This window comes from Nematolebias whitei, chromosome 9, assembly GCF_014905685.2.
Source record: "Nematolebias whitei isolate Nwh7 chromosome 9, NemWhi1, whole genome shotgun sequence".
In the NCBI taxonomy this organism is placed as follows: domain Eukaryota; kingdom Metazoa; phylum Chordata; class Actinopteri; order Cyprinodontiformes; family Rivulidae; genus Nematolebias; species Nematolebias whitei.
In genome coordinates, this window is record NC_056506.1 from 41,261,340 (window position 1) to 41,274,191 (window position 12,852).

General features: G+C 38.0%; 1 protein-coding gene across 2 annotated transcripts in view; it reads left to right on the top strand.

Moving 5' to 3' along the window:
• The first annotated feature begins 5,448 nt into the window (after positions 1-5,448).
• The window catches only part of LOC119415210 (tropomyosin alpha-1 chain), a 14,712-nt gene continuing 7,308 nt past the window's right edge, over positions 5,449-12,852 (top strand). The window contains exons 1-2 of one of the 2 annotated variants that reach the window (XM_037682369.1): positions 5,449-5,791; positions 8,757-8,882. In XM_037682369.1, coding sequence (XP_037538297.1) covers positions 5,678-5,791; positions 8,757-8,882 — 240 coding nt within the window. In that variant the 5' untranslated portion in view covers positions 5,449-5,677. The remainder of the gene's footprint in view (positions 5,792-8,756; positions 8,883-12,852) is intronic. The other variant, XM_037682367.1, reaches the window with a different exon arrangement.

A 12,852-nucleotide genomic window follows, 5' to 3' on the forward strand; every position in this document is an offset into this window, starting at 1 on the left:
CGCCCCCTATGGACCAGAGGGACTAACTACAAACACATATTAATAATAATAATTAATAATAATATTATTATTAATAATAATAAATATTATTATTATTATTATTATTGTTGTTATTATTATTATTATTATTATTATCATTAATATTATTAATAATAATATTGTATTTTATTATTTTACATTTTAAATTCAGTTGAAAATGTCTGTTTTCACATTAAGCTGTCAATAAATGTGATGGGCACTTATATGGTTAATTAACTGGCATTGTGTTTCGTGAACTGTGTCATGTTTATGACAAGAAAACACAAGGACTACGTTTAATCTCAACGTGTTTAAACTTTTCTTGGTGCATTTTAAAAATATATATTTTTCAGCTCTGTTTACAAGTGTACCCAGAAACCTGCCTGAGCAGTGCACCGTTATCGTGGTGCCACCATCACAAGTAGAAATGCATTGTTTTTTCGTGTTGTAATCTGATCTCTTGTTTGCTGAAATGGAACAGCGCTCTCACCAGACTTGGAATTTATATTTCCACTTTCACTTTTTACAGCATTTTACTTTTACTGTCTAGTGTAACAACGGTTTTAATTTGGATTATGTTATAAGAATGATCAACATGTCGAAATTAAACACTTTTCTTTATTTTCTCAAAGCACTCAAACTCAAAAAAGTCAAAGCAGTCTGCTCCTCAGATAAATAATGTTGTTCACTTGTTCTGTACAGTGCCCTGAAATGACTTCATTTGTGATTTGGTTATTATAAATAAACTGAATTGAATTGAAAATTTCTCCATTCTGTTTCAAACAACAAAATAAATATGTAGATTTTAGGTTTTGATGACTGTTGTTTTCATTATTCTGTTTTATAGTTCCTCTATATATTTAGCATTGAACTTTTTTCCAATCGTATAACAATTAATGCAAAACAGCACCAACTTATTTATTGACATATTAGATCATTGTTACAATAAATGTGTTACATAGACTTTGCTAAATGTGCAGCTCCTCAAAGTAAATAAATTCTGACGTTTTTCTGTCCAGATTCCTGTCAAGCATCTGTTAAACCTAAAGCATGTGACCATCCTGCTTTTTGTAAATCTCACATGGCATCTAATAAACAAACACTGAGATCATCGAAGAAAATAAAACACTTGAAATTTAAGTAGAACTGTTTTTTTTTTTTGCTTCATGCATCTATATAAAGCACTTAATATGTCAGTGTATTTTAACACACTGGATTGCTTATTATTAGAAGCTTAGCATTAAAATACTTTTTAGATTAACCCTCTGGCACAGTGTTAGGTGCATTTTTGTGTGATTTTTCTAATCTGATCTTTTCTTTCCATTGCTCTGAACTGTGTAGTTCTGTACATTTAAATTTAAACATTTGCTATTGTTTTATAACTTCTTGGAGTTTCATTCCTGGTTTGATTCGATTTATTTTGTCTTAGCATCACGTCTGCATCTCTCTTTTTTTTTTTTCGGTCAGTATTTCCTGTACCTGAGCTTATTTTGTATTATGTCAGACTCTGTAATCTTTAAATGATCTGCTCTCTCTGTTTTTGGCTTATCAGATGAAAACATTTATAGTCTTGTTGATATGTTCCATGCATTTTATCTTACAGCAACACAACTTGTGTTTCTATTTCACAGCAAAGAAGAACATAAAATTAAACACAAACATTTATTTTATCATTTAAATAACACTTATCAGCCATTCAAATAGACCCTAACACACCCAACAGTTGTTACAAAGGTAACGCCATGCTCACACAAGTAAAATCAATTAATCCTGTCTCAGTAAAGATAGTTACAAGTTGACAAATTGTTATCTTTTGCTCAGCATTTGGCTCCTGCTGCTGTGTTGTTCACAGACATGTTTGTGCAGAAACCTTAGAGCTGAAACGGTTCCCAGGGTTTGCTTTGACAAATACACTTGGTGAGTCAGTGTATCAAACAGGTGTTACATTATTACTCACATGTGTTAATATTTCTACAGCAAATTGGAAAAATGTCGACATGATTGCCTCCTGATCGTTTCTGTGAGTAAAACTGGATATTCTGAGCCACGGCTGACATTCAGAACCTGTTTCTCTTCCTCTTGGAAGTGTTCATATGAAGTCTGGTCTGTTCCACCATTCTCATAGCTTTGTGATTTATACTTAGCAGAACTTTGACTCTACTCCCAAGGCGACGCGGTGGCGTTTGGGGGAGTTTTTACCATAGAAGGAGAAGAGGAGTTTAGCTTGGTTTCCTGTGGGAGGGTTCTGATTTCGCTCTGTCTCTGTTTCTTCCTCTTCTTGTTACACACTCATCCCATACTCAGACCTGAATAAGCTTCACCAAGCAAAAGCTCTTACTAAAAAAAAGTTCTAGCATTCCTTGAAGGAATGCATATCGCCCATCGCCTTTCATGCCAAAGTTTTAAATAAATAAAAAATTCACGATGAGCAAGTTTATCAAACTTTGTAAGTAATATTAATCATGAAAGCATGTGATACTGTGAGATCTTGTGAGGTGTAACTCCAACAGTATACAACAGGGGTATTCAATTGGCGGCCCGTGGGCCATTTCCGGCCCCGTGAGTGACTTCAATCCGGCCCACTTCATAAAAAAATAAAAATTATTTATAATTCAGGGTTTGGGTTTTGGGTTCTGTTTATTGCATTTATGAGTCAATGCAATAAATTAAACAAATTTAAAGGGTAATAGATCATTGTAAACTTTGGTTATTTACATAATGATTTTTATCACTGGATGTCCGCCCCCCGAGTTGTTGGCTTTCGGAAACTGTGGCCCACTGAGCAGTTTTGTGGAATAACCCTGTGTCTAACCAATATATTAGGGACGAGTATCTACTACTGGATTTGGCTGTATGTCTGTAAAATTGCTTAGCTCACAGCCATTTTTGTTGTAGCTACAGTCGATTAGCTGTTGCAGCTATTTTGAACTGGGTTGACAACAAATGTAAATTGTAGATTTACATCCCGTTATTACTTTTTGTAAGTTTCTATAAAATACATCCAGTGGTCCCTGAGATATTTTGCCAACAGGCAAAAGTCAGAGTCAGAGTTTCTTTATTTGTCATTCGCACCACATGTGGTACATGTGGTGGAACAAAATTGTGTACACAGGGTCCCAGTTACATCCAACAATAAAATGTAAAAGAAAAACAATGATAACATCTAAGATATGAACTAAGAAAAGCGTTAACTAAAAATGTGCTAAGCACTAATAGCATAAAAACAATACGCCGAACAGCAGCACAAACATGAGTCTGCGTGAGCAGATGAGCACGAATGAACACAGCAACATGAAATACTGTAGATCAGCAGCAACATGATGTGTTTTTTACATCATGTTGCTGCTGATCATTGACTCCAATAGTTAAAATGTTATAAAATCAAATAATAGTTTGTGTTAGGGGTAACTTTCTGCTGCAAGCATGCCAAATTTTAGCTCACAATCTGTGAAAATGGCTACATTTTTACTGTTTTTGTGTTTATTAAGGTTACATAGCCATGACCATGTTGAACTGGGTTGACTCCAAAAGTTAATCAATTGTAGAAGTGCATTCTGTGGTTACGTTTCAGGAGTTTTGTTCCATCGAGTAAGATATTTTGTTGGCGGAGCAGACAAACGAACACACACACAGAAATGTGTAAAAGCATTATTGCTCTTTCAATAAACTTTTTGTGAAACATGGAAACACACAGGCGGTATCTTGACAAACCTAAAAAGATGCACTAATGGTGCCATTCAGTGTCCTGATGTGAACATGTGAGGTATGACAGCCATCAAACTGCCTTCACTTTCAGAAAGCAAACGGCCGATTCCTTCTTCGGTTGAAGTAAGTTCTCGTTTTCAACTCGCACTAAAAGCTGGCTCTTTAAAAGGAAGCAGAAGATTTGTGCGTCTAGAATCTCCTTCAGTTCAGTTTGATGGGGTTCCTCAGGGAGAATTCTGGGAAGCCAAATATTTAAAACACAGGTACAAAGAATTTTTCAGGCGTTTGTGTGACGTAATTCAAATACTTCTTTAAGTATCTGTTGATGTGAGGTGTCCAAACAAACATCCTGCATCAAATTATGAATCTGCAAGAGGTTAAGCTAAAAAAAAAAAGTCCTTTTAGTTTTCTAACTATGCAGGCTCAAAACTCCTTACTCTTGTATTTTATTCAAAGTATGTCAAGAATAAACAACACATTTTAAAAGTTTGGTTCCAAGTTTTTTCCTCCCATGCAATACTGTCTGCAATGAAGTAAAGTCTAGCTAGTGTTTGTGTAAGAAATTATATAAGTTGATATTCTGTAAAAACATCAATGCAGCATGAGAAAAAAAAACTAATGCACTTGTTAAAGATTTAAAATGTAGACTGAATATATGCTGCATAATCATCACTGTGCTGTTCTCTGGGTTTCTGTCGTATTTTTCGGACTATAAGGCGCACCGAATTATAAGGCGCATTAAGCAAAACCAAAACATTTTGACAGATTTTTGAGCAGCGTGTACCACATAAAGTCGGTTCAAAGTCAGTAAGCACAACCAGGATTAATACATAAGGCGCACCGGATTATAAGGCTCACTGTTGGTTTTTGAGAAAATTAAAGGGTTTTAAGTGCGCCTTATAGTCCAAAAAATACAGTATTCTATATTTTTAGCCTGGACAGCTGGCCCAAAGGAGCTGAAGGCATAGACAAGTTCACCAAAGACAGTTCACCAAAGCAGATGTCACCAACAAACACATGAACGGCTCTGGTTTTACACCCAGAACAATCCTACGTTGCAAAATATGAACTGAAACATCAACATTTGATTTCTGTTTCTTGCTTTTCTTCCCATCTGTGTGACATTTGTATAATTGTCCCATTTGCAAACACCTGAAAACATATTCCTGAAGTTAGTCTCTGATGTCTGGAATTTTATTTTTTTTTCTTATTCACCTCACAAATCTCAGGAAAATCTGACTTAAATGTGTCTTTCAAACCAGCAGTAATTAAGAGGATCTTAATTTCAGTGGCTCTGTGGTCCATGTCTGTGCAGCTCCTCCTGCCTGATCACATACAGACATCTCTTCCCACTAAATTTTTTTTGGCTAAATTATTTTCCGTGCAGCCTTTTCTCTTTCAGCACTGAAATGAAAACTATGTCCTTTCTAACCAACTCTGGTATTACCATCAGTTTGAACATTCCTAAGAACCCATGACATATACCGGTAGATGGACCAAAAGGAGAAAGAAAAAACATCAATGATGACTGAATTCTGGATCTATTTCTCTGCTATTCTTCTCCAGACATGACCATCGCCTAAGCATCATCAAGTATTTCCTCCAAGAAGCCTTGGAGAGGTGAAGTTTAGATTAGAAAAAGAGGGGAGGGGGGCAGTAGAGGAGTCAAGGCGGGGAGTGGCAGAAGGGGTGAACGGGTGAGAAAGGGCTGTCACTGGGGACCGGAGCTGCCTCCAAAACCTCCAGTCAAGTTTAGACCACACCGAGCTCCACCGACTCTTGCATCCTCCTCTGTCCAGCAGCCTCCTCTTCTCTGCATCTGCTTGTTGAGCTCCACCGTCAACCTTTCGAGGGCTCCTCAGAGGCGTCTTGCTCTGAAGCAAAACAAGAAAGTAAAAACTCTCCTGTTTTATTTTGTGTGAGGCCCGCAGGACACCGAGCGCCAGCTGCCACCATGGAGGCCATCAAGAAGAAGATGCAGATGCTGAAGTTGGACAAGGAGAACGCCATCGACAGGGCGGAGCAGGCAGAGACAGACAAGAAGGCTGCGGAGGATAAATGCAAGCAGGTGAGACACTCACAGGATGAATGAACTCATTTAAACTTTAATTAACTAAATGAAGATACATCACGAGATTTAAAAAAAAAAATTATAAAAATGGATGAACTCAGAGCATTTTCATGATAAATTTACATTCTACTGCAATTCCAATGACTAGTTCAAAAAACGTATCTGCTAATATAAGAAATCTCATATTTTTGTCAATATTTGATCATTTGATGCATAAATTAATGAATAAACCTTTCAGAATAGTTATATAGACATAAGGTATATGCTCTCTTTTTAAAGTTTATTTTTATGTCTTTTGATAACTTAAAAATGACAATTTAGCTCCTATTTTATAAAAAACATTTCTAAATTTAACAAGTACCGTATTTTTCAGACTATAAGGCGCACCAGGATTATAAGGCGCAATATCAAGGAACAGGTCTGTTTTCATAAGGTGCATTAAGTGAAACAAAACAGTCTGAGAAGTCAAACTTTATTCAACTCATACACAAAAAGCACTTAAAATCAGTTCGAGGTCACTAAGCACAACCAGAACTAATACATAAGGCGCACCTGATTATAAGGCTCACTGTCGATTTTAAAGAAAATTAGAGGATTTTAAGTGCGTCTTATAGTCCGAAAAATACAGTCAGCTCAAAATATCAACATTCAAATCAATTATAATCCGAAACTGGTCAAAAATAGACAATAAATAGCTTAATTAAAGCTAATGTAAAAGTTAAGATTGGGGTAAATCAAAAAAACATCAAGTATTTTTCTACTGAATTAAAATGAGCAGCTGTGAGCCTCTTAGCAGAGAGAAGGAACTGAAGAACGTCTACAGGGATTTGAAGCATCATATCCATGACTGCTGAATTTACAGAGAATTAAAGGAATTATATATGAAGCAACAAAATGAGTGCTGCAGGAAACAAAGCACCTCATTTCTCCTTTTTGGCCGGAGCCGCTCAGCATCCTTATCTGCATTGAGGTTTGAGAAGAACACCCAGCAGAACCCAAGAGTCCATATTTGGTGCTGCTCAAGCCTCCGTGAGCTTATTTCCAAGCTTAACTTAATGACACTGTACTTATCCCATTTGATACAAACAAAGTAGGCTCTGAAGACTTGAGGTTTCCAAACATTCACAAACTTTACTGCGCAGTTAAGAGGCGATGTCATCATTATGGTTGGGAGCTGAAGAGGCTCACAGGGTCTACATTAAAGCAAGTGGAAAGAATCCTCCCTCTGGTGCTCTAGACACGTCCTCACAGAGCTCAAGCGGTGACACTCGTCACTGGCACTGCGCATATGGACCATCACCGTGTCTTGTGCATCGTTGAGAAGTCAGCGTGAAATCCTAGACGATTATGCAGAGCTCTTCAGTTCGTTAACATAGCCGAGATGCAAGCGGCGCAAAGAGGCCCTTTCTTTGCTATTCTTGGCAAGACGAGTCGAGCAGAGTGCAGTCGGACTGACGGGAAACTGAAAATATACAAAGACTGATGTGCAATATCAGCCTCTTATTACACAGAATGCCAGGCGTTGACTCCAGCGATAATTAGAGGAGTGGGTAACCCAAATTGCTGAAGAATTCAGAAAATTCACGGGATGTGCATGTTTTCAGACAGAATGCCCCAGTTAGTCTTGATAGACCACAGACAGTTTGGTAAATGGTTCCTGCTCGTTAAACTGTTGACAGCACGATCAATCACGGGGAGCAAATGCAAAACTTTTGTTTTTAACCATCGCTGATTATTGAACTGGCATTCTTGTTTGGTTGAACAATGAGTTTTAATGAAACCCAGACTTTTTTTTAATTTTTGTCTTGTGAATTTAGAAAAAAATCATTAACAACGTCAACAATGAACGTTTATTTTGTTTGTTTTTTTAAGAAATTAAATCATTATTACATGCGATAAGAAAACATTTTTTTTTAATCCATGTTCATGCTCAATAATCCAGGTAAAAATCCAACAATGTTCAGTCAGGTCATCTGGACGGTTTCTTTTTTGCTGAGACGTTTCGTCCTTCATCCAAAGGACTTCATCAGTATGAGGAGCCACAAACAAACTGAGTCCCACAAGCAGCACACTCACATAATGGGCCAACCAGTTTGCAGGTGATAAGATGGTTTCTGGGGCCCGCCCTCTCCCCCGTCAACTCCTCTGAGGCAGCCATAGCCCAATTGGTTCAAAACATCAAAGTTCAGGAGTTGACGGTGGAGAGGGCAGGCCCCAGACTTCTGTTGTGACTTGGCACTATATATATATAAACTGAACTGAATTGAATCTTATCACCAGATTGTTTTTTTTTTCCTACTATGGGAGTGGGCTGCTTGCGGGACTCAGTTTGTTCGTGGCTCCTCGGACTGACGAAGTCCTTTGGATGAAGGACAAAACGTCTCAGCAAAAAAAGAAACCATCCAGATGACCTGACTGAACATTTTTTCCTTTTTGTTCATTCTTGTTGTCATAAAATTTATCAAGAAAACTCTAAATCATCGTCAGCCACACCAAATTTTAGGTCCATATCTGTAAAATTGATTGACGTATCACCGTTTTTATTATTTTGGAGCTCATTTGGCTGTGGCAGCCATCTTAAATCATACTGACTCCAAAGGTTAATCAACTATCGTATTTCTCAGACTATAAGACGCACTTAAAATCCTTTAATTTTCTCGAAAATCGACAGTGAGCCTTATAATCCGGTGCGCCTTATGTATTAATTATGGTTGTGCTTATTGACCTTGAACAGATTTTATGTTACAACTGAACAATGTTGAGAGTTACTGTGAATAAATTTGACTTAATCCAAAAAATACAGTATACTGATTACTTTCTCCAAGTTTCTTTAAAACTTGCTCAGTGATTCATGAGATATTTTGAAAACAGAAAAACATTTTCGTCTGCCTTCACCTTTCGCTGGCGAGTGATAATATATTTGTTAAGTTTCAGACCTAACACCTCTTTTGTCTCCTTTCAGCTGGAGGACGACCTGCTTGCACTGCAGAAGAAGCTGAAGGGAACGGAGGATGAGCTGGACAAGTTCTCCGAGGCCCTAAAGGATGCTCAGGAGAAACTGGAGCTGTCGGAGAAGAAGGCCACAGATGTGAGTTAACCGCAGCGAACAGAGCATCTGAAAGGCATTATTACTGCACTGCCGCCGCAACCTTCTAGGTTTCCCTCCTACGCAGCATCAGTGTGCACTCTCACAGATGGACCTAACTAAATGTCAGTCCATGACTGCAAAAAGAGGCGCAGCAGAGAGAGAAGCTGAACTCTAGTGAAATTTAATTTAAATAATAAAGCTCAGCTTGTTCAGAAGTCATTCTGCTTTCACAACTGAAGTTTGGTTGATTGACGTGACAAAAAATATCAAAAACAAAATCAAAACACTACGTTTTGTTGCATAACGACACAATATAATAAAAATTAGAAAAGACTGTCAATGAATTGCACAAATAATCTAAAACTTTGCCCTTTGCTCTGTAATTCAGCTCCTTTGTTGACCTAAAAGCACAAATTAGTCATCAAACGGCTGCGTTTTGTCTTCTACCAGACAGAGCTGAGGAACAGTTACTTGTTGCTCACTGAGCTCTGTAACCAAACTATTTCTCAGGCACCGACAAAAACTTGGCCAGCCTTTAGCCGACCAGGAATCCCAGGAATGCAGCTTGAGCAAACAGAGAACCCCATGCCGCAGCGCCTAATGAAATCAATGCTTTGGCCTTTTTTGGGGTGGAGATATTAGAGTCTGTACTGTGTGGCCTTTACGCTGCACACAATGGTTAAAGGTAAAAGGTATAAACATTTATGTTACTGTTCAAGCCGTGTTTCCTATAAAATATCAGCGTTAAATCAGAGGAGCTAATAAGGTGTAATTAAAGCAAAAACATACATTAAAAGAATAAAACTGGAAACAAATTTGGTTTAATATGTTTTAACAAACACTAACAAATTGAGTGGTCAAATCAAATCAAACCTTCAGTTATCACTCATTTTCTTTACATTTTGTCTCCAGTAAACCAGTAAAAAAAAAAAAAGTTCTTTAGACTTTGGCTGTTTTTTTCCACTGTCCAGTCCCTAGCAAGGTGTGTGTGTTTGTTGTTAACCAACTTAAATATGAATCCTTCCATCATTAAATGTTTCTAAACTCAAAGGATGAACCAATCTTGTGTCGACATTTAACAACCTTAGCAAAGAGCCTTTGATAAACTGGATCTTTGGCTGTTTTGTGCAACATCCTGTCACAAAGACAGTTTTAATTTGTTTCTTCAGTTGGCTCTATGATTAATAACCAGTAAAACACAGATCGGTAGAAAACTTAGCACCAGCACGATAAATCCCTAAAGAGCTTGTAGCTGAAAACTTGGCCTTCTGTAGATGGTCAAACAAAAAAAAATGAAGCAGCTCAGATCCTGTTTCAGGTCTTTGCTGGATTTTTCCTATTTCTCAAATATATTATTCATCTTCTTGAGACTTTTTTTTTTTTTAGGCCTGACACTTCATTTCTTGTCCTCCGCTTAACCAGAAGCAGGTGAAATACAATAAATAAAAAGTAGAACATTTGAAGTGAAGGTTTGTGGGGTTAATAGGGTTAACAGATGACATCAGGTGAGTTTTATTTTATTTTTTGGGGGCTGAGGCACCTTTTGTCTCCTGTTGTTGTGGGGAGCTGATGCATGAAAGGTCAGACAGAGGAAATAAATCCTAGCTTTGCTTTGAAGAAAAGAGGAGGAGGAGGAGGCAGAAGGGGGCGCTGAAGGAATGTTTTGCGACCCTTGTGGCTGCGGGTCATGTCTCCAAACAAATCAATTTACATTCCAAGGCAGTGTGCAGGTCAACAGCCCCTGATGAATGGAATTACTGCAGCCTCTCCCCATCCCATGACTTCTCCCAGTTCTTTAGGCAAATATCTGAGCCTTTATTGCATATAGTGTCCCTTCTTCCTTACCATGCAGTTTTCCCAATCTGATTTGATCAGACATGATTCATACAGAGCTACACTTCCGATCTGGATTCTTACAATCTGAACGAGAAAAGGCAGCATGTGCAACATCTTCCCATATAAGTCCAGCAGACTTCCTCTCACTCTCAAAACAGTAAAACCTGATGGGTTATTCTGAGAACTCAACTGTGGGTCAAAGCAGTTGGGCAAATATTGGGTCAAAAGGTTTAGCCCGGTTGAGATTAGGTATAGCAACTTTGAGAAATTGAAATAAGGAACGCTGAATGGAAAGGGTGGCACAGAGGAAGGGGGTACGGGTTTGTCTCGTTATCTAAAAGTAAGAGAATCTGTGTTTGATTGATCATTTCTGTATCGTAACAATGCTTCTTGGCAATAAATCTTGTGAAAAAATCTGATGTTGCCACCTTTTTAAGGAAAATGTGTGGGTTGAGTAGCAGAGTTGAGTTTTGTTGGTTGTGCCCATGAAAAACATAAAAAGAACAAATGTACCAAACTCTATCTTCTAAGACACGTGTCAAAGTCAAGGCCCGTCGGCCAAATCTGGCCCTCAGTAACATCGTATCTGGCTCCCTAAGATATTTTAAATGTAGAAATGTTATTGTTTCTCACTTTGCTTAAAAAAAAAAACCTACTAAATACTTTGTTTAGTGCAGACCTCTCAGGACAGTTTGACTTTGAAGCCAGAAAAAAGGTTGGATTTTTCAGTAATCTTTCATTTGGATGTGGAAAGAGCAACAGAGAACATCAAATGGGACCAATTAAACTCTTGTTGATGAACCTGCAACCAAGAAAACATGTCGGCTATCTGATTGGAGTTAATGTATTGACTGAAATTGGCCCTTGGCTTGGACCATGTTTTTAATCCCCCCCCCCCCCCCCTTTGTAACTGAGTTTGATACCCCTGCTAAGATGACAACGCTTACCCCCACAGAGTTGGGTTTATCAGAGAATACCTCCTGAATTTGGGAGTACAGAGGATGGAGCTGTCTGCAGTCTTGACCTCAACTCCACCGAACACCTGTGGGGTTAGCTTGTGCATGTTGTCTGTTCCAGAATGATCATCACAGACAGACTTAGAACAAATGCTGACTGAAACTGGGAATCTATCCCATAACAGTGTATGATCAGGCTAATGAGTAGCATTAAGAGGAGGTGCCAGGCTGTTGTCTGTATATGGTTCTTCCACATGCTACTGAAGTTTGTTAAATGAAGAAGTTGTTAAATTACAAACATTTCTTGTTTCTTTAGACTTCCACCATTCAATCCAATAAACAAATGGTAAATGGACTGTACTGATATAGCGCCTTTCTATCTTATCAAGACACTCAAAGCCTTTTACACTACAATCTGTGCCCTCATTTACCCATTCATACAGCACTCTACTATATCAGTACAATGCTTAATCAGCGCTTTATCACATTCATGCACCGATGGGACACACATCGGAGGCAATGAGGGGTTCATTGTCTTGCACAGAGACGCTGCAGCATGTGACTGCTGGTGGAATCGAACCCCCAACTCTTGCACTGGAGGACGACTGCTCTAACCACTCAGCCACAGATGGCCCAACAACCCCAAACAAGAGTCAATAACAGAATAAAATGTTTGGCAACAGCAGAGAAGATTTGTTAAGTTTTATAAGCAAAACACTCAAACTCAGCTCTACTCAACCCACAAATGCATTTTCCAAACAAATGTGACACAATTTATAGTGGAAATAAACAGGCTTTCAAAAATATCAGATTTAATGAGGATACATGTTGCATTATGCAAAATGAACTGAACATTTACCAGGCAGATACAGACCCATGCTAGAAGAGCATAAAATATTTAAAATATTACATTTACTTTTACTTTTTGGCAATAAATCTTGTGAAAAAATCTGATGTTGCCACATTTTTAAGGAAAATGTTGCATTTACTTTTTGTTACATTTAGATTTTTGATAGCAATTTTGCAACATTTTGTCAGGGGATTTTTGGTCAAGGTCAAGGATGTTTATCACTAACTAATGTTAAATTAATGTTGAACCATGCGTGTGAGTTCAGAGAGTTATTTTCTCTCTCAGAGAGGAGCTGGTTTGATCCTGCATGTAGAGCTGAGAGGCCGAG